Below are 22592 nucleotides of genomic sequence, written 5' to 3' on the forward strand. Positions count from 1 at the left end.
ATTTTATCCCTCCAACTATAGCAAGCTATTGCAGCACAAAATAATTTTTAATGGAATAAGTACCCCACAGAGATTTTAATGATTCACAAAAGATATGTTTTATACAACTAACAACACATGGCACATGGAGAGATAATATGGACAGAAACAGATTTTATGTTTGACAGAACCGCAGTCCTGCGAGGCAAGTAATTATACACATCTATCATGCTGTTGAAAATCTATAGAAAAAAACTGCTTTCTCGGTAATAGCAGAACCAAAAGGTTAACTATAAACAGCAAGATTCTTTCCGATTGAAAGAATCTGCAAGAAATCAAGAAAGGTATCCTGCAGATTATACAGCAGTAAAACTAATGCTTAATTTGTGCAGGTGGTGGGCAAAGTAAATGGAGAAAGGAGGAAGAAGGAAGAAGAAAAAGATAGAAAAAACAATGTCAAAGGGGAAAATAAGGGCTAAAAAATAACCTGCAAGAGAAAGATAAGGTTACAGCAAACGTAGGGTGATGGAGGAAAGAGGCAAGAGGTGTAATCAAGACTAAACAGCCTTGGTTTTCAGTAGCAGCACAGGGGAGCTCCTAAGAAAAATTATCTTTAGGCCCATACATTATTATTATATATATATATATATATATATTTTTTACAAATTAAGCACTGCTCTCTACTAAAATACCAGGAAATAGATTATTTTTACCATCTAAGGAACGCATAAATGGAACCATGTACACCCTTTTTAAGTATATTCTATGTAAGCCAAATGAACTGTCCATGCTGTTATACCTTTTGCTGCTATACCTTTTGCTGCACTAACTGGAAATAAATTGTATCCATGGCAAGATATATTGGCTTTTCGAGTCTTATTAGCTTCTCAGAATGCACTGACATCTTCAAATCGCAGTGAGGAAATGGTCACAACACAAAGTGGTCTTGTATTGGACAATCTCTGCATTTTATAAGGGGTGAGACAGTTAGACTGGAGTACCAAATGTTTAGTCCTCCTTCGCTATCTAAACCTTAGAATTGTAAAACAATATTAGTTAAATAATACATTGTTCATTCCATGATTTTTAACCTGCCTTTGCTGGGACCTCTTCAAAAGAAACAGTACAAAATACTGGAAAGATTGGTCAAACTGCTTCCACATACCGAAAAGAGGAGGCAAGTCATAATTCCCAGAGTTTGAGGGCTCCTACAAGGGCCACTCGTGCATGTTTAAAGCACAGCTAAGTTTATAAAACAACAAGTAATGCACCTGACGCCTTGCAAATAATGGCATTGTTTGATAAGTGTGATAAAAAACAGACATTGAAAGGACAAAGGGAATCTTATGATGCAGATCCTTTTTCTCTAGCCTCCACCTTCTGATGCGATAACCTGAGAAAGGAAATTTTCTAATTTCTGATTGGCAAGCCTGCACAACTGAACCACCTCCCCTGGGTTTGAAAAGCATTCAAATTTCAAGGAGCTAATCTTATCTCTTACAGCAAGCAGTGCTGAGAAGAAGGGCATTTGGCAAAATTCTCCCCATGTCGACTGGATGCTCTCAAGGGACTACTCAAGGCATCACAGCTTGGAGGCTGCAGCCTTTAGATGGTTTGCCTCAAGCATGGCTAGGTTTTCTTGACTTCCACACCACAAGATAATTGTCAGTCAAACAGAGTTCTAGCTTGAGGTTGATCCAGAGTGAATCTAAAGATTGTCTTGGGTCTCAAGAGAGCCAGTAAAGGACCTTAACTTCACTGGACGTCAGTAACATGAAAGAAGTAATCAATCAAACAATCAATCATCCAAAGTTTGCCTTCTTTGCTTAATGTGTTTCCTATGGTAAAGAAAGCAAGGCTGGCTTTTTTCTGTGCTGTAGTCTGTGAAGCAAAAACTATGGAAACACGTAATTTGTGAAAATAGTGATCTACCGGTTGCAAGCAGAAACATAAAAAACTGACTTGGGCAATGTGTCCTTCTTAGCAGGAGTTTGGCTGATCCTGCTCGTAAGAAGACAAATTGTCACAGACAACTAGAAATCCAAAGTAAGAAATCTTGATTTAATGCATTCCTCAAGATCAATACTAGGGAAACCGAAAAGGCACATGCAAATGGTAGCCAATGACTTCTCTGCATAAAAGTTGTATAAGGCTAATAAACAATTTGAAAGTGAAAGCTGTGAAAAATGAAAGTTACAGAGTTTCGTAGAAAATGCTAAAAGAATTAACTCTGGTCAGTCTCTGAGACACGTATTTTAAAAAAATTTAGTTTTATACTTGCATGAGAAGTGAAAACTTCCATTGTTAATTTGCTTGTTCAGGCTATATCACCACAAACTAAAGTGTGGCACATGGATTTTTCTTTTTCTTTTTTTAAACACGGGACTAAGAATTGTTTTTAAAAAAAAAGACCTTAATACTGGTTATTAAATGTTACATGAGCACATATATTGTCATTAATATAACTAGACATAAGCTCATTTCTGTCACCGTAAATCATAGGAAGAAAACAACAAAAAATATAAGTTAAACAAATCAAATATCAAATAATAGATGAAAGCTCCACAGAATAAACGACTAACAAAACATCAAAGTAAAACTGTCTTGTCCAACAAGCACGAGCTGTTGTTCACCATGGTTTAAATGATGTGTGTGAATTAATGAAAATGAAAACTGGGAAACCACATTGGAGGAAACCTAATTATGGAAAATCAATGTTAAGGAAAGGCAATTTTAAGTTACTACAAAATAATCGAAAATGAATGGAACATTATAAAGGAAAGATCATTTTAAGGAAAAATCCGAAATTACATTAAACTTGGGTGGAGTTTAGGGCTACTGTGGGGTTTTTGGGTTCAGGGATGGGTAATGTTGAGGGTGAGAAGGGTTTTTTAGGGGTCAGAAAAAAACTTGCGTTCAGGCATATAAAGGAGTTTTTATGAATCAGAAATGGGGGGAGTGTAAGGAGTTGTGAGGGTTTTTTTAGGTTTCAAAGATGAGTGGTGTTTAGGTGTGTGAGGTGTTTTTAGGGTTCCTGGATGGGCGGAGTTTAGGGATAGTGAGGGTTTTTAAGGCTCGATTATGGGTAGGGGGGTGAAGAGTTTTTAAGATACAGGAAGGTGTGGGGTTTAGGGTGGTTAGGGATTTTAAGGCTTCAGGTATGGGCAGCATGTAGACATAGAAAGGGATTTTTGAGGTTCAAGGATGAGTAGTTTAGGGTGATGAGGAGCTATTAAGGGTCATGATTGGCTGGTGCTTAAGAAGTGTGAGGGTTGTTTAGGATTCAGGGATGGTTGCAGTTTAAGGGTGGGGTGGATTTTAGGCGTAGAAATGGGTTTTTAGGGTTCAGGAGGCATAGTGAGTGAATTTATGATTTAGGGATGGTGGATTTTTGGGGTTGAAACGATCAGTCACTACCTCCTGAAGTTATCACACCCTAATCTGACTAACAAGGGGCATAAAGGAGAGGGTAAGTCAACATAAAAAACATTTTCAGCCCTGCTCTAGGTAACAGAATTAACATTCCCCAAAGTTTTCACCTATATAATGCAGAATTGACTGCCTTAGCCTGACACACTTTATTGGCTGAGAGAACTGCTCTGCCATCCAATGTAGTCGAGAATCTTTCATACCAAGGGTTCAATGAGTCACAGTTAAGGTACTTTTTGGAACCTGTTATTCCCATTTGCAATTGTCAATGGAGTGAAATGTTCAAAACTGTAAATTAAACAACTCTCTAAAACTACTGTCTATCCAAATATGGTGATAAAACAATTTGCTTGGATGTTATTTCAGATGCATTTGTTTTTTCCTATTTGCAACAAGCCATGATCTTTGCAAACATTGGAGCAGCTGTTCAGACTAATGAGACTCACTGGCGACTTCGAGATAAGGTAACAACTGTCTGCAAAAAAAGAAAGGTTGTAAAATGATGAACTATCCCATTTAGGCACATCTCCAAATGTATCAGAATGCAATGTAGTTAGTCTATTAATATAGATACAGAAGAAAAGAATGGGGGCCAAAACACATCCCTGGCGGACATCACTGATGACTGGAAATTCAGTAATGGTTTTGCCCTTTCCACCCACCTGATAAGAACACAGGTGCCTCCTATCAGTAATAGATTTTAAAGCTCACAACAAATAAGGCAGTTACACTGACGTTTAAAGAACCGCCCAGTGTATTTTTTTTATGCTGGACGATAATAAGAGCCAATGTTAAGTACACTAATTTAATTTAAGCAGTTAAGAAGCATTTTAGCCTACAATCTCTGGGAGGCGTGGATTAAATTACACCAATAATAGTTTTCAGGGGAACAATGGCCACCTTTTTTTATGGATGTATATAAGCTTGTACCTAACCACATAACCTGTGTTTTTGCACAGGATAGCGCTAAATAAAATCAAAAGATTGGGAACCCAGTTTGCCACACAGTGGCAGTGGTAAAAGAGATTTTAATAATGTCGCAGGCTATTTCCCTCACTTGGCTTTTTATAGCTAATCATATATCTCATCTTATGTAAATGAAGTAATATTAATATACTGCTTCAAGCTTTGACAAGAAAGGAAAGGGCAGGCCTCTTCTCCACAACACTCCAATGATTAGAATTAATGGCAGAAAGCTTGTCAACCAGAGAATACTGGGGATAGGGGCTTAAAGTCATTGGTTCAGCTCAGTGATCCTCTGAGCCAGATTTTGCACAAATGTTGTACCATCATGGCGCACAATTGTATCCCATTACTTTTTTTTTAAATCACCAGTTACCAAATTTTTATGAGACCGGTAAAATAAAACTGATTCTTTCCTCACTGAAGGGCACAACATGTTTCAATTTCGTTTCCAGAGGAAGAGTACTGTATCACTAAATAATTTTGGGGGTTATTACAACTTTGGAGGAGGTGTTAATCCGTCCCAAATGTGACGGATATACCACCAGCCGTATTACGAGTTCCATAGGATATAATGGACTCGTAATACGGCTAGTGGTATATCCGTCACTTTACCGTCACTTTTGGGACGGATTAACACCTCCTCCAAAGTTGTAATAACCCCCTTTGTCTTTAATAGCTATTTTTCAGCTGTCTACTTCTCCTATATAAGAATAAAAATGTATCCCATCTGGCACTGTGCGAGAAGTGTCATACATACGTCTATCTAAATGCCTCAATTCTAGCAGGCTCTCACGCCATCTCATTTATCTGTTGTTTTGTCACAAACGAGGTGGCTCTATGTGCTCGTCTTCCTTGTGACTGTTGAGCCTGCCATGTTTGCACTGTTCCACCTACTACAGCGTTTTAGGCAGCACACTTCACATATCCAACATAGCGCTGAAAAGCATCTAAATGGCTATCTTGGTGCTCCCAGTAGCACTTAACTCTTACACAATATCCGGCAGGACCCATCAGACTTAACACTGCACAAGCATCCAACACATCACAGTCTTGCCATATGGTTGAGTACCAACGTTTGTTTCCCACTGAAAAAAGCCACACAATAAAACAGCAATGCAACACATTGGGTAGACCTTAGCGCACACATCCAAATCTGCATAGACACGCCATTTAAGTGGGTATGTTTGTGTTCCCAGCAGCACTTTCCATAAAAAAGACATACAAAAACATAAAATAGACCAATTAGCACACACATCCAAGGCTGCACAGACTTATACTGATGATATAAGATGATCTTCAGTGCTGATGATGACCTGGGTATGGTTTGAGCCAATTTTGGAGGTTAACCTTAAAGGTTCGCTTTGGGATGCAAAGTAATATTTTAAAACTTAACTCTGTTCAAACGGAAGTGCTCAGTGTAGGGAGCACTTCATTAATGTGGCCCTTTTTCTGGTGACTTCTATGATTGGCTCATCGTGGTCCTCAATTGTATGGAAAAATCTTTCTTTTTCACCAAGGTCTCCTTCACCAATCAAATCACTGATGCTCGTGCTACCTGATTATATTATATCCATATGCTTCACAAAATGTTTATTCTCCTACCAAATGAGTGCTGCAAAACGTTTGTGCAATTTGTCAATCTTTTCTAACTTGATTATGGAAATCGTCTTTAAATATGCACCCACTCCTGTCAGAATCAACATCTGCACGTCATTCAGAATATTGTCACTTGATTTATTTCAGTTTTTCTATCTGTTTTTCAGTCACCTCTCACCTTGCGGCTATGCACTGGTCCCACTGCCAAACACCCCTTGTTGAAAGCCCTGTGCTTCTGTCATGAGGCCTGCCATAAGAGAGGTCCTTTCATGGCTTTGGTGACTCTATGGCTCTTACCTTCCTTCCTGCTCCCTGTCTCATATATTCCCTTGTGTTTGCATTAGATATGAAAATCTCTAATTGACAGTCCGTCATTTTCCATTCTGGCCGACAAATAATGAAATTCTTTACCATTCTATTTCTAGCAATTTGCACTTCTTTAAACCACTTAATACATGTCTTTCTCCTCTTACCTTTTAACTGCTTTTGATTAGATCTGCCCGCGGCACTAGAACAACCCTAAAGGTAAAAGGGCCCTTCATAAATGCCATTCATTCATTACAGCAGCACTTACCAGCTACAAACTACACACAAAACAACCCAGACACTTTCTTACACTGCTCAGATAAACAATACAGTTAGCTAAAACCATACTAGCAACATCTCACCCCTGCCGCATGCTCCATACATTAACAATCAACAAGAACATGAAACAGAACTCCTTACACTCATCCAAAATAACCCAGAATATGGATTCAGCAACACAACTACTCACTACAGTTAACTCACTGCATGCCAGATAGGACAAATCAATAAACCCAGACTAACTAAACATTATTAGCAAGACTTTAGTTGGCATTCATTAAAAAGCATAATGTTGATGTATTACTTGATAAGCACTCCTTCTGCAAATAACAATAGTACCTCCAGTATGCTACAGTCGATATAGCTCATAGTACCAACCAGGCACTGGATTACATCTAAATTCTCAAAAACAGAACAAGGCGGTATCGTACACTGATGGCACTGAGATCCTAGACTAATGGTAGATAGTTGTATGAAATCACCTAACATATAAGTGTATCTAGAGTGGTGGGCTCTTTATTCACCACTCTAGAAGATGATACAGGTCATTTGCCGTTGATTGCAGCAACAACCAGGCACTGTATAGGGGGATTAGGTTCCCCACTACAAAATCGGCTTATCTATGTGTGTCATATTTATTTTCATAGGTGTGTTTATATAATCGGATCAGATACATTTAACATGTATACATGAGACGATTTCTTTCTATGCTCTTAAAAAATCCTCCTTAAGATTTCCACAGTATTTTTCAATATGGAATGACGTCCTGGTCAGAAGACAAAACCACGTTAGCAAATGGCAAGCACAGTTCTGGCAAATTAGATTCACCCAACTTCCAGTGGTTAGACTAGAAAAGCAGCAGAGTATAGACATCCAAAAAGTTACATTTTCTAATATTTTACTCTAACAAATTGAACAATCATTGGCAAAGCCATAAGGTATGGCTTTGATATGCCAACACATGTGCATGCAACAAATGTAAACAACATTTGTGAATGCCTATGCTGTCAATCACATTAAGGCGTGCCCTCTGGCTTTGCCAATATTGGAGAAAAGTGGCAAAAATCATTATTTTTTGTTTAGAATGGACACTTAAGAGATAAAAACTAGAATGTCACGAATGGTGGGGTGATTCAAGTGGGGTACTTTTATTTTAGTGCCCGGCCTATTTTCGGTCCCATTCAGACCCTGATCAAAAAATTGGTACTAAAATGGATCAGTTCCTTAGCATTTTTTCCAATGGGATAGGGATCAAAGAAGAAGGCCCCTTCTGCTTCCCCAAGCCTGAGCAGAGGAACATACATGCTGTCCAATTTTAAAAAGAGAAACATGGCAGGTGGACGGCAGGTGGGTGCGATTTACTCCAAGACATGATTGTATTTGAACTTTGAACTTTCTGCATCCACTTTAGGGTGATCAGCATCCATTTAGAAAGGGCACATCTGAAAGAGCTACACTCTAGGAAATGTTACTCCAAAGGCATCTACTGCTTCGTCAATGGTCGACAAGGATGGAAGGCTTCATTCTCAGAGTTCATGCGTGGCTCATCAGTCTTCGTGTGTTTAAGAGAATGGATGTAACTCAAGGTCAAGCATAGGACCTAGTAATAGCGTACCCGCAATATTAGGAAAGGCTCAATAAAGAGGCCCCTCAGTAAATGATGATAGCATGTCTGGTGTTTCCATAGCTATATTCCATAGCTATAGTTCTACTACTGTTTCTAGAATTTTTAATACCCATGTGACATACATAACAACACTGCTTTCAAAATTACTAGGGGCTTCAGAGAGGGTCTTGACCAGTGGGAGGTCTGGCCATAATTACAGGTTGTGGCAGTCTAAATACACTATATAAGTGCAAGATAGCGCCCAAGCTTAAGGTGAGTTTACCACATGTAAGACATGGTATTCTGACGTGTGGCATAGTTTTAATAAATGTTTATGTGATGTTACAAACAGGACAGGCTTTGCTGCATGTTGTTAAAATGATTATTGATTGCGCGTAGAGTGCATGTAAGTACATTAAAATAGTTCAGGGCTCAGAAAACAGGCCTGTTAATTACTGAAATGGGCCTTTCATCTTTTAAATTATGTGTACTCAAATGTCATATTTTTTGTTGTTCACGTTAATAAGCACGATAAGGGTCTTTCCACTGTGTGCACCTGTGTGCTTCTGTAGTAGTTATCAAGCTCTTCCACAAATACAAACAGCCTTTTTTGGGTTTGTATTAGAGGCGCTAAAAGAAGCAATAGCTGTAGCTTCGCGTGCTTCCTGAAATCTGGACGAAAACCTTGTTTACCATTCAGTGTAATAGAAACAAGAGTCGAGCATCAGAAGGCCCCCTCGTTACTCCACAGACAACCATGTGAAAAAAGGTACGAACTATATCATCACTTGTGGCGAGGAAAGCAGATGGACCGGCTGCTAGAGGGATGATGAAAGAACAGTTTCTGACTTCAGGCCTTGTGGCATAAAGGTAGGTCTGGTACTACACATGATGTGGCGTAGATTTTCTAAAACAAACTTCATTGTTCATCACCTTGTGGTAATATAGGTAGGTATTACACTAACAGGTTAGTGATGGGTAAATAAATATGACTGGGATGTAGTTAGGGTTCACCTTATTATTCATTTTGTTAGCCGTTATTCATAATTGTAATTAAACATAAGCATAATCAATACCCAACAATCACAATTCTAAAAAAGCTTTGAAAGATAAACATCTTATAAACAGTTGTTACCGTCACACGATGTATATAAAGTTATAAGCATGAGCTGGCGTTTGTACATTATTACTATTAAACAATGTGCAAATGCCATCATGTGGAAATAGCTAGGGCTGGACATACAAACAATACATGTTTGAAATTCTGGATTCCATTGCAGAGCACTGGCACAAACAATCTTCATAACATAATTCTTACTCACATTTTTTGCAGGTGAATAGCACATCTAAAATATTAGTTTGTGGTAAAATACCAATACGTGTGTTTGTGTACTAATTTTAGGGAATGGGCAGGTCTCTGCCTTTTCATCTGCAATTGACAGATCTGTCTGACTCTACCAACATTCTCCACTCAAGCATAACTTAGTGGGGAGAGGTTGGGGGATGACTGACACCTTCCAGTTTTTCTTTTCTCTGAAAAGGATGTAGTTTTCTTTAGGGCTTATGATTTCTTCTGGCTGGGACACCAACAATTTCCTGGGAAAACAACATTTTAATATCCATGTACCACAGGTTGTAGCCTGCTCCATCATTAAGATGACTTGAGGTGCACTAGAGGCCAAATTACTAAAGACTACATACAGAAAATTATAATGGGGAGAGGCTAATCCTCGAAGGCTATGTGTGTCATTCAGTGATAAAAGGGTAAAATTAGACTCTTCTGTTCAAACACACCTCCATGACGTTTCTATTCCTGAAGGAGTCAAGTATTATGCCAAAAACCTCTAAATTACGACATTAAGTAACAGCACGGTACCACTAACAATACTACAACAATATCGATTAGTTATACAGGAACAGCTTGGCAAGAAGGCATCCCTTCCTGCTTCCATCCTTGAACATTTATGGTGGGATTATCGTCTCAGCACAGTGCTCTTGCGAAAGTGTAGCTAATATCCCTTAAAACTAAGGATTCAGTGAGAAGTCGCATACAGCACTAGATGGGGATCCTTGATATTGACGTATGAAGACTTTTAGGTAATGATAAAGTGAGAAGAAGGGGGACTATCATTTGTTATGTAATGTTGTAGGCTAGAAGAGACTGTCATCACCTAGGATATGTATCTATTGACATTCCCCAGGAAACATTTTCAGAAATGGAAGTAGCATCATCAGATCAATCATTCAACCCAAAAAATGTATTAAGCGCACTACTCACCCGTTAGGGTCTCAAGGCGCTGAGGGGAAGGGGAGGTAGAGGGTTGCAGTTTACTGCTCAAAAAGCCATGTCTTGAGGTGCTTTCTGAAAGTTAGGAGGTCCTGGGTCTTGCGTAGGTTGGTGGGGAGGGAGTTCCAGGTCTTGGTGACGAGGTGGGAGAAGGATCTGCCGCCAGAGGTGGTGCGTTGGATGCGGGGGACTGTGGCGAGGGCGAGGTCAGCGGAGCAGAGAAGTGGAGTAGGTGTGTGGAAGTTTTCTCGTTCGTTAAGGTAGGCCGGTCCAGTCTTGTGGAGGGATTTGTGAGCATGGATAAGGACTTTGAAGATGATCCTTTTGCTGATGGGCAGCCAGTGTAGGGATCTGAGGTGAGCGGAGATGTGTTCGTGGCGGGGGAGGTTGAGGACGAGACGTGCGGCTGCATTTTGGATTCGCTGAGTTTTTTCTGAAGCTTGGCTGTGGTACCAGCGTAGAGGGCGTTGCCGTAGTCCAGTCTGCTGCTGATGAGGGCATGGGTGACCATTTTTCTTGTTTCTAAGGGAATCCATTTGCAAGGCTTCTGTAGCATGCGAAGGGTGTTGAAGCAGGAGGACGATATGGTGTTGATTTGCTGGGCCATGGATAGAGATGAGTCTAAGACGATGCCAAGGTTGTGTGCGTGGGTGGTGGGTGTTGGGGGTGGTCCGAGGGCGTTGGGCCACCAGGAGTCGTCCCATGCTGTCTTGTTGGGGCCGAAGATGATGATTTCTGTTTTGTTGGAGTTAGGTTTGAGGTGGCTTGCTGTCATCCATTTGGCGATGTCGAGGAGTCCGGCTTGCAGGTTTGTCTTGGCGGTGGAAGGGTTCCTGGTGAGGGAGATGATGAGCTGGGTGTCGTTTGCGTAAGAGATGATGGTGATTCCGTGGGGGCGGAGGGTGTTGGCGAGGGGGGCCATGTATATGTTGAAGAGGGTGGGGCTGAGGGAGGATCCTTGGGGGACCCCGCGGATGATCATGGTGGCTGGAGACCGGAAGGGAGGGAGGCAAACTCTTTGGGTTCTTTCGGCGAGGAAGGAGGTGAGCCAGTCTAGGGCCTTGTGTCGGATTCCTGCGTCAAAAAGGCGTGCGCAGAGGGTTTGGTGGCATATAGTGTCGAACGCTGCAGAGAGGTCCGGGAGGATGAGAACAACGGTCTCGCCCTTGCCCACTCTGGTTCTGATGTTGTCTGTGCAGGCTATGAGGGCAGTTTCAGTGCTGTGGTTCTTGCGGAATCCAGACTGGGAGGCGTCAAGTGTGTTGTTTTCCTCTAAGAAGTGAGACATTTGGGCATTCACTATCTTCTCAGCAACCTTGGCGGGGAAGGGGAGAAGGGAGATGGGACGGTAATCCGTGAGGTCTTCCGGGTTTGCTTTGGGTTTTTTGATGAACGCGTTGATTCGGCATGCTTCCAGATGTCCGGGAAGGTTGCAGTGTCGAAGGAGCTGTTGATTACGGCGCAGAGCTGGGGAGCGATGATTTGGCTGGCCTTGTTGAAAATGTGGTGGGGGCAGGGGTCGGTGGGGGAGCCTGAGTGGATGGAGTTAATGTTTTTTTCAGTTTCTTCGTTGTTGGTTGGTGTGGGAGGGCGTTGTGTTGTTGGTTGTGTCAGTGGTGGTGATGGTGGGTGCTGATGCTGTGAAACTGTTGTATATGTCTACGATTTTGAGGTGAAAGCAGTTGGAGAGGGAGTTGTAGAGGTTTTGGTTGTGAGGGGGGTCGATGGTGCTGGATTTGGGTTTGGTGAGCTTTTTGACGATGGCAAAGAGTTCCTTGATGTTGTGTGAGTTATTGTCTATGCGTTCTTTGTAGAAGGACCGTTTGGTGGTCCGGATGAGTTGGTGGTGTTTGCATATGGCTGTTTTGAGGGCTGAGAAATTGCTCATTGAGGGTTCTTGGCGCCATGCTTTCTCAATTTTGTGGCATTCACGTTTGGAGGCTTGGAGTTCTGTGGTGAACCAGGGGGCGGTCTTGATGGTGCGGGTGGTGGTGTTTCTTTTCAATGGGGTGAGGGAGTCTGCACAAGTTGTTAACCATTGTGTTAGGTTGTGGGCGGCAGTGCTGGGGTCATTGGTGATGGGGGGTGGAGCTTGGAGATCAGGTGTTCTTTGGAGATCTTGGCCCACTTTTGGTAGGGTGCGGTGTGTTGTCGGTGGTGGGTGGGGGGTTTCATGAAGGAGAAATGGACGCAGTGGTGGTCAGTCCAGTGGAGTTCGGTGGTATGGGTAAAGGTGACGTGGCTGCTGGAGGTGAAAATTGCATCAAGCGTGTGTCCTGCTGAGTGAGCGGGTGAGGTGACCAGTTGCTTGAGGCTGAGGTTCGTGAGGTTGTCCAGCAGGGCTGTGGAGTTGCGGTCGTGGGTGCTTTCCAAGTGAAAGTTGAGGTCACCAAGGAGTATGTAGTCTGTGGAGGTGAGGGCATGGGAGCTGATAGTATCTGCGATGGCATCGCAAAATGGGGGGGGGGTCCTGGTGGTCTGTAAATGAGGGTTCCTCTAAGGGTGGTGTTGATGTGTATTAAAAAGTGTAGGTGTTCTGCGCTGTCTAGGGTATCGTTGGTGGAGATTTTGTTGGTGTTTTTGTATATGATGGCGATACCTCCTCCTGGCTTGTTTATGCAGTCTCTACGGGAGATATTGTAGCCTTCTGGGATGGCTATGGCTATGTCGGGTTCTGATGAGGGGTTCATCCATATTTCCGTGAGGAAGGCGATGTTAGGGGAGTATGTTGTGATCAGGTCCCAGAGCTTGATGACGTGCTTGTGGACGGAGCGGGTGTTAAGGATTATGCAGTTAAGGTGGTTGCAGGGGTTGGTGTTGTTGTGGTGCGTGTTGGTGTTGTTGGAGTTTGTGTGAGTGCAGGAAAAACGGCATGAGTGGCATGTGAATGGTCCATGTGTGTGCCTAGGGTTGGCCTGGGCGCAGGCGAGATGCTGTCCTGGGTTGAGGGCGTAGAGTTTAGTGGAGGGGTAGTGCTGCCTCGGGGGAGTCGGAGCAGCAAAGGCCAGGGGGACCGGCACTAGGCGCGGTCCAGGCGCTGACGGGCGCAGACGGGCTTGCCTCCGGCGCGGCAGCAGCACGGCCGCGCAGCAGCCGCCATTAAGAAGGGGAGGTGGGAGGGAGGAGCAGCTGGGAGGGAAGGACCAATGGTGGCACGAGGGGGGCGGGGCAGCAGGGGACGCAGCGGCAGGGATCGGGAGACCGGCAAGAGGCGGCTGGAAAACGGGCAGAGCACACAACAAGGGCAAAACGAAGCGGAATTCAAAAAAGGCACAGGAGCATTTAAAAACAGTGCAGAAAACGAAAAACGATTTACAAGTAACGAAATACATGCAATACAAAGTGCAGAGCACAACTAGATATGCCTACCACTAGGCACCAGTGATGAGGCGCAGGCGGGTGCCAGCGGGTGGTGGAGGGCCTCGAACGGCAGACAGCGGGGTCAGGGGCACGGAGGCAGGCTGGTGGAGCCAAGTGGACTCCTGGCCAAAAACAGGTCAGGGGGTCACACAGGGCTCTGCGCAGCGGCTACCATTAAGAAGGGGAGGTGGGAGGGAGGAGCAGCTGGGAGGGAAGGACCAATGGGGGTGAGAGGGGGGCAGGCCGCAGGGGACACAGCGGCAGGGATCGGGAGACCAGCCAGAGCCGGCTGGAAAACGGCAGTGCACACAACAAGGGCAAAACGAAGCGGAATTCAAAAAGGGCACAGGAGCATTTAAAAACAGTACAGAAAACGAAAAACGATTTACAAGTAAGGAAATACACGCAATACAAAGTGCAGAGCACAACTAGATATGCCTACCACTGGGCGCCAGGGATGAGGCGCAGGCGGGTGCCTGCGGGTGGTGGAGGGCCTTGAACTTCTTCTAGCGGCAGATGGCAGGGTGAGGGGCATGGAGGTAGGCTGGTGGAGCCAAGTGGACTCCTGGCCAAAAACAGGTCAGGGGGTCACACCCCCATCAGATTATCTAATTCTATCCCTTTTGAGAGTTCTGAGATTGATGTGCTAGTTCCAAACACTTCAGAAACTGTTCTTTATTCATTCATTCAACAGGTCATCCATATTGAAGAGGAAGAAGTGTGTGCTGGACGCTTGTTAAACGTGCCACTTTTTCCCAAGTCAACTGTCTCGGGTTAATTTAGGTTAAAGACACTGATCTCCTTCTGGGGCTGGATGTCTCTGAATGCCTCTTTTTCTCCATTAGGCTGATTTTTATTTTTGTAGCAGAATAATTAGGTAGCTTACTGGATGGTAACAAAATAAAGAATGTTTATGATCTGAAAAAGCAGATTATGTTGATTGCAGATGATTACAACTAAAAAATGAAAACATATTAAGAAAGAATCCTTACGCTAAATAGGGAATACCATGAACAAACCTCCCTATTGTGAGCAAATAAAAAATGCAGCTAATTTTATCGTACAGTTACATGAAAAAAATGAATGAAGATTACAGTGGAGAGGAACCATGAAAGGCGTGAGGACTCAATTACTTGAAAAGCAAAGGTACATTTGCAGGTTATAAATACTACTACACACTTACCATGCAGCCATCCAATTGAGCTTGTACTACATCTGGTTCAATTCCCTTTATATCCAAAATACCAAGTTCTGATTTCACCCCATCCAAAACGCGCTTGCAATCCAGCATCCGCTGCTCAAAGTTTGCTGGCTTCTGAAACAACTGGAACTTTGTGGACACCTCTCTGAGCTTTCTCTGTTTATATAAACAAAACAACAACTTACATTTTTCACGGTACAAGAAAGTCAGTAGCTGTTTCAATAAGCTCAGTGACTTTAGGGCACGGGTACCCACAAACATTTTCCCAGGGGCCAAAAATATGCCCTGTGGTGTAATGGGGGCCGATAAGGTGGGGGGCCACGTAAGGTTAGTGTAGGGGACGAAAAGCATGTACATCTAATGACTGTATTGCACCACGTGAAACCAGAACCATTGGGCTCAATTCCAGATTCCCACCTTTGCCAAATTGTGTGATCCTAGGCAATTGTTTAATTTCACTTTCAATCCTTTTTCTTCTTTATCACATAAGAGGCCCTAGAAATATATGTGTTTTGTTTATATATAATGGCTACCCAGATAACCCGAAGAGAATGTTTGCCCTTTTTATTTATCACATTTCTGAATGTCAATGCAGAGTCAAATAAACAACAGCCCAGTGACCTGGGGGCTGCACGTAAAGCTCAGTAGTGCTCCATGGTGCCAACGGGCCATTTTTTCAGTATCACTGCTTTAAGACAACTGTCCCTTTGATTTATTCTTAAAAACCGTTTCTCAAAACCAGTCCCGGGTGTGGCGACTTCAAATAATAGCGGAGCGGGGGTGGGGGAATAAAATGAAAATAAAATACAAATGTAAAAAAAAAAAAAATACTTACCTGGACATCGTCGCCGCTCTCCGTTGCACTGCAGGCTCCCAGCATGCTCTGCGGCCAATCATGATGCTGCGCAAAGCAGCGTTATTATCAGCTGGAGCACCCTGGCTGGGTGCTCCAACACAGACTGGGAGCCTGGGCTGGCTCTTCCCAATGCTGCAACAAAGTGCCGAGTTGGAGAGAGCCTTTGTGCGCAGGTGTGTTTGGCCGGTTTGAGACAGCCGGCCAAACACACATGCGCCCTGAGGTGAGTGCTCTGTGCACTCCCCTCACACTCGTCACTCCCAGGGCCCGCCCCCTTTAAAAATAAAACGATAATAAACTTTGTTTATTATCATTTTATTTTCACAGGGTTTGCTGCTCCTGCTAGTGGGGGGGTCGACGCTCCTCTGCCCTAATGGAGGAGCCGCCCCTGCCCAAAACTCCAATCAATGTAAACAGTCCCTCTTGCTTAACTTTTAATTCAGAAAAGAAATGTTCCTATGAACAATTTAAACCTGCTGGTGGTGTCTGATGGCTTATAAATGTTCTTCACTTTGTGGCATCTAATGCTTTGACTCATGATTGCCTTCTACCTTCACAATTTAGCCATCAATTTGAATCTAGACATTTTGAGTTTAGCAGTCATTCTGTGCCAGACATCCTGATTAGTTTGGACACCCAACGCTGAATATTTGTCTGTCTATGTGGTTTGGAGAACTAAATATGTCAGAAACCAACATTTTAAAAATTGAGACGCAGATATGCCTCCTGTCCATCCACATTTGTGTGTATCTTATTTATGTTAATGAACGGTACCACCATTTTCCTACAACCCATCTGAACAGTGCTGATCTCCAGCAGTATAACCTTTTACAGCTTGAGGATTTCCACAGTAGAGAGGTGGATCAACGTCATCAGGGACACCATTGCAGGTTTTACTTTTTACAGAGTGCAGTACCTATCACCACTTCACTGCATGGAATAGGAACATAACTTTCAGAAATTACACTTCAACACACTTCAGGCTATTAATCCATGATCAGGATAGTTACACAGTTTAACATATAAATTGTTGCCTAAGATCAGTCCATAACATCACAAACCTATAAGTGTAAGAAGCATAAATTGTGATGGAGGAATGAAATCATGGTCTGAGCTGGGCTTGGATCCAACCATAAGAGTGAGGCAGGGAAAGGAGAGAGGGAGAGACAAGAGAGAAAAGTGAGGCAAGAGAGCGGTTGTAAGACAGAGGGAGGGAAGGAGACAAAGCGAGTGAGAAAAAGAATAGAGTTGTGCACATCTGTTCTATGTAGACAATTATTTCAAGTGGTGAAAGTGACACACTTTTCACTTTGGTCACATGCCCCAAAATCCAAATATACAGGCTAAATTATGCACAGCAAATTAAATAGCAGTTTTTAACTATGGCAGTCATTATACCTGCCTGTTTCACAACCTCTAAAATAAAAAGGCACTGGTAATGCTTCTTGATCCGCACTGCATATAACCAGCAGCTGTGCGATTTACCTGACAAGCATCCAGTGGAGATCCAGCTCGGGGAGACTTGATCTCGGTAGAAGCTGGGGATATGGATCGCACATTTCTACGTAATTCTTCCATAGTTGATTCATGAGCCATAATATCTGCTTGAATTTTCTACGAAATAACAAAATGTTGTTATGGAAAATGAGCAAATAAAGGCAACCTCAACTGTCACAAGTCTGAAGGACAACCATTACTGTGCTTCCAAAGGGCTTGACGTATTCAGGAAGATGATATGATCATCATGTATTAACTTATGACTTAACAATTACTGAAGTTGCATTCATGATATTGGAGGCCTAACTTGCAGAGATATACGTTTAAGTAAAATAGGTGATCTCTTCAGACAAATCAAGGTTTAAGTCAGTGTACCCAAAGTAAACATCATTCTGGTTCGCTTTATTTCCCCCTCCCAAGAGCACCATAAATAAAGAAAAGCAACAACAACCAAAGTGATTCTTCCAGGATCACACACTCTGGGACACCAGGAATCTGGGAACTCTGGTCCAGAGCAAACATTTTACTAACTGGACCACATCAACTTGAAGGGTCACCACAACAGACACATGACTATTGCTTCCCTTGGATATTTTCTCTGTGAAGATACTGGGCGGCTCTACCCTACTGCACTACAAAGGATATGGAACAGGTTTGTAAAAAAGGTTATAAAATTCCCCTACGACTCAAGAGTCTAAAGAAACTTTAGCTTTACCAAGCAACACATTAAAATATCTTCCTAAACATGTGTTTACTGAATGGAATGGAAGTGGAGGAAGAAATAAATATTTGGAATATAAAACTACATATAGCACACACGCTCCTAGTCATCATTGTGCCTCACGTACTTATCCCCTCCCTCTGTTTCTTTTCATGCCATTCTCCTCCCGCCTCTCTCCATGTATTGCATTCACTTTAACCTAATTGTTATTTGTTGTTGTGTTTTTGCTCTTCTCTATCCCTTTTCCTACTTTCTCTATGTCTTTTTCCCTCAAAACGACACTGGAGACCAATGTGAGCCAATGACATTGTCACCGACAGAAAGCTGTTCTCCTCCTCTCCCCTGTAATTCTGGATTAGGAATTATCACCATCAAATACAATATTTCTGTTTTCATTTTTGAAAGTGCGTGGGCAGGGGTGTGGACATGCACACGTTTTAAGATTCTATAGCTTTCTCAAGCATGGCAATGCAAAATGTGTGCAGGTTGGTTTCGGGGAATAGCTTCCATTGGTGCCGCAGGAGCAGTGCCACCGGGGACCAGAGGTCTGAGGGTCCCACTGAACAATGGTTAATGCTTTACTTTATAATCCGAACAGCAGGTAGGAGGGCCAGTTCCTTCCTTGCTCTAGGGCCCATGACACACTTACTTCGCTAATGAGGTTGGAACTAATTCCTTAGTTTCCAGCTAACTGAAAGAAAGACTCATATGAACAATTTAGCTTTGATGTGGCTATTGCTGATTTAAAATTACAATATTAAGAGAGAACATCCTGGCTCAAAGCACAATTGGATACTGTTTAAGGAAAAGCACAACAAACATACAAAAACAGGAGGAGAGCTGTAACAACATATTGGACTATGTTGATACACAAAAAGACTCTACCTAACTACACACTTAGTACCATCTGCACTGTTCACAGTGGAGAGCCACAGGAGTTACTAAAGGTGCAAGTGATTGATATAAAAGGTATAAGCAGGATTGGAACTTAGTATATGACATGAACAACCTTACTTTTTCCTTTGGTCATGCTGCTCTTGGCTCATACTTGGTATTGCAATAATTTACTGAAATGAAAACAGCGCAATACCCCTCTAACACATATGGTTGTATGACCTAAACAGACGATGTAGTACCTGGGCTTCCTGGGGCATTTGGAAGGCGTCTACCCTTTCGGTCAGATAAGTGGTCAACTGTTTATCCAATTCCTCCAACGATTCCTGCAAGGCTTGAAGCATGTGATCATTTTCTTTCAGGCTCTGAAGCTGTTGTTCTAAAGAAATTTGACGACTGACAGCCTGAAAAGGAAATACATTATATTGAAGAAATTACTTTTTCTACCTGTCTATTCACATTGCTTTAGAACATCACCAGTTGCAATACGACTGCCATTAGTATGAAGTTTGAACTTCCCACTGGTACATCTGTCCAAACCATTACTCCATGATTTATGCCCTTAATTAGTACCAAGTCACAGGCTTGCACAGGGAATTGCCAAGCCGTGTATTCATAATTATACTGCAAAACTGTCAGTATGTTGTGCTCTCAATAATTTAGAACACACCTTTCAGTCACAAAATTAACATGCAATGTAAACATCACTACAGCAATATTTTAGATGCATCTGACAGTTCTCCTGCTAGGAAGAAGCAAGCAAGAGATATTGCAACTTCGTTTCAGTTGTCTCTTCCACAGATTGCTACCATCGGAATTATTCTCCAAACGGAAAGGCATCCTTGACTCAAATGTAAAAACTTAGGAAAACTTCTGCATCCCCTCTTCACTTTGATACTTTTATGACAGCAGGACAGGCCACCTGTTAGTTTTGCCTTTTCCGTCCAAGGGCGCTATAGAAAGAAGGAAGGATCAAACTGAGCAGTATTTGCACACCTACAAGGGCCCGATAGTGGCCCTATACATTTGGATCACAAAACACCCAGTTACAGCACAAAATGCTTTGGTGCCCTAACAAAACTAAGCTGAGCTTAATCTGTCAAAACAAGAAAAAAATAAAAGGGACAAAACAAATAGGTAATGAAAATTCTACTAATTACATTTCAATATGTTGAGTATGACCTTTGTAGCCAGATCAGAACACTAGACTAACTCCCTGCAAGAACATCTGAAGCTAATCTTGGAAAACCTTTGTCTTATCATGGCAACCTGTGACATTCAAGCCAATACACAGCCCAAAAAGCCTTCAAAAAGAAGGACCCGGAAGGCTTACCCATGAAACTACCATCAAATCATGCAAGACATCACCAAATCAACTTTCGAAAAACTGAGCACCAGTGAGTAAGCACTCTCCGAACAGGCGACCTGATTATGGAACTCAATAGTTGCCAAGCTCCGAGCCAGTGTCAGCCACCTACCTTTCTGGAAGGCACAGACCCGCCCATTAACCAAATTTACCTACCATCAGCAGCCCAGCTCAACGTCTGAACTAGGCATCTATCCAAAAGTCCGTCTAATGGCATATGCTAAACGTCATGAATAAAGTTAACATAACTCATAAAACGTCCTTCTTATTTCTCATATTTTTATGACCAATGATTTTGACACTTTACGTACGGGAATAAGCAGGCTACTGCATTATTTGCCTTTCTTATTGATTTCAGGCAATGAAATATACTATTGTGAAAGTCCACTGAAATTATGTTCCCAAAGAGGAACCAATTATGGGACTGGATGACTTAGTTATGCACCCAAAAAAAAGGTGCATTAGGCAGCAGTATTCTCACTAATTTGCCTTTGCAAAACAGAGACAAAAAAGTATCCCAGTTAGACAAAATACAAGTTTTGCTCCCTGAAATATAAAACAATTATCCTGCATAGAATCACGAGAAAAACACTTGACTGACATTGTCCCTTCTAACGCCAAGAGTAAAACAGTTTGTTTAAAATAGAGAATATTGCCCTCTGTAGAAGTGACGACTGCACGCACACACTCAATGTAAAGCGAACCTGTGCCTCTTGTTGCCCAGTTGTGGAACTTGTTTCAGCTTTAGTTTTACTGTGTTCACCAAAGGAGCCTCAAGAAGTCCCTTTTTTGTTTAGCATTATTTCTTCTAGAAGGCATTAGAAGATTCGGCAGGCAGGATATTCATCACATTTGGACAGAGTAATCCCCCTCCGCCGAAGTCGTAATAAGGCCCTTAATGTTTGGGACCTTCTTGTAGTCAGGAAATTAAAGCAGTCCGTATTGTCACCTGAATATACATCATTAATGAAGAGCAAAACATTATTGTGACGAGAAGTAATCAATAATCTCACCCTGTCGAAATGATATTTAAATAGGTCATGCGCTTCTTTACATGCTGCGGACAAAAGCCTATCCACAATCAATTAAATCAAGGTGTTAATACTGTTATTTTCACCTCAGTAGTACCATCAAAGAGCCCGATACTGCAGTACAAAAGGTGTGTTTCCTTTATATTTGCAACTTGTGATCCATCTGAGCTAAAATCAAGCCTTTTTCGAGTGAAGCATGGAAATTATGGAGAAAAGGGCCAAAGAAGGGGCAAATGCATTAAATTCATAACTATGTGGAAAATATCATAGCCGTGCAAACACATTTTTCCAGTGACCCATTTTATGATGTTCTACAGTTATGAATTCATTCAATATGACTAGAAGGACTCATTCTCTCCCTTGCACAAAATAGAGATTCAAGCACCAACTCCATTTTGCACCCGATTCTAAATAATAACTGGGCGTTGCTGGTGCTTTGTGTAGGTGATTGCCAGAACAGTTTGTGCAAACAAGAACCTGGTTCTAACTGAGCAGGTAAATCAAGTGTAATTCGAGGCTGTGCATCTTGCATTGGGGAAAACACATACTATACTCGGATTTTGAAGTATGAACCATAGAATAATGCACAACTTTTACATCCTGTAAATACGGCACCAGCACTATTTGCTTACCGGGTGCGTAATCATCAACTGAGAATGTACTGCTCCTCAAATGAGTCTAAATGTGACAGGAGGATGGTAAGGTAAAAAAAAAAAAAAAAAAAAGAACATGTCTTACCAAGTGGCTCATCTCGTCATAACGGCTGTTAAAGGCCTCCAGTCTCTCGTTGATCAGGTCATCCAGAATTCCACCGTCAATCAGGGTCTGGCCGAGCTCACGAATCTGTGTCCGGTTGTCCGCTGGGTGGCGCAGAACACATTCCAGAGTCTAGTAAACACGTGAATTCAATGAGTATCAGTGAAAGATAAGTAGTTCCTTCCTTCATTACAATTTTGTCGAAACTTGACAGTGGTCTGTGAAAAACTATAAAATCATATTGCCAGACTGCCCTTAATTGTTAATGGAATTTGTTAAGTATGCCCAAACCTTAATCTGAAAAGTCGAGTCAGCACGGCAAATGTAATTACTAACCTGCCCTTCGGGCAGGCACACATTGGTCTGCAAAGTGCTGTGGCAGGAAAAAAATGAACTGCTGTGGTATTTTTAATTTACTAACACCCTCTACCAAAATTTAATGCATGATTCCTTTTTACTATA

General features: G+C 42.3%; 1 protein-coding gene across 4 annotated transcripts in view; it reads right to left on the bottom strand.

Annotated features, from left to right (window-relative positions):
* The window catches only part of UTRN (utrophin), a 1374288-nt gene that overhangs the window by 879501 nt on the left and 472195 nt on the right, over positions 1-22592 (bottom strand). For all 4 annotated transcript variants that reach the window (XM_069235249.1, XM_069235248.1, XM_069235247.1 and 1 more), the window contains exons 29-32: positions 22113-22262; positions 19220-19381; positions 17351-17479; positions 14992-15165 (exon numbers count right to left, since the gene is read on the bottom strand). In XM_069235249.1, the coding sequence (XP_069091350.1) occupies positions 14992-15165; positions 17351-17479; positions 19220-19381; positions 22113-22262 (615 nt within the window). The remainder of the gene's footprint in view (positions 1-14991; positions 15166-17350; positions 17480-19219; positions 19382-22112; positions 22263-22592) is intronic.

This window comes from Pleurodeles waltl, chromosome 5, assembly GCF_031143425.1.
Source record: "Pleurodeles waltl isolate 20211129_DDA chromosome 5, aPleWal1.hap1.20221129, whole genome shotgun sequence".
In the NCBI taxonomy this organism is placed as follows: domain Eukaryota; kingdom Metazoa; phylum Chordata; class Amphibia; order Caudata; family Salamandridae; genus Pleurodeles; species Pleurodeles waltl.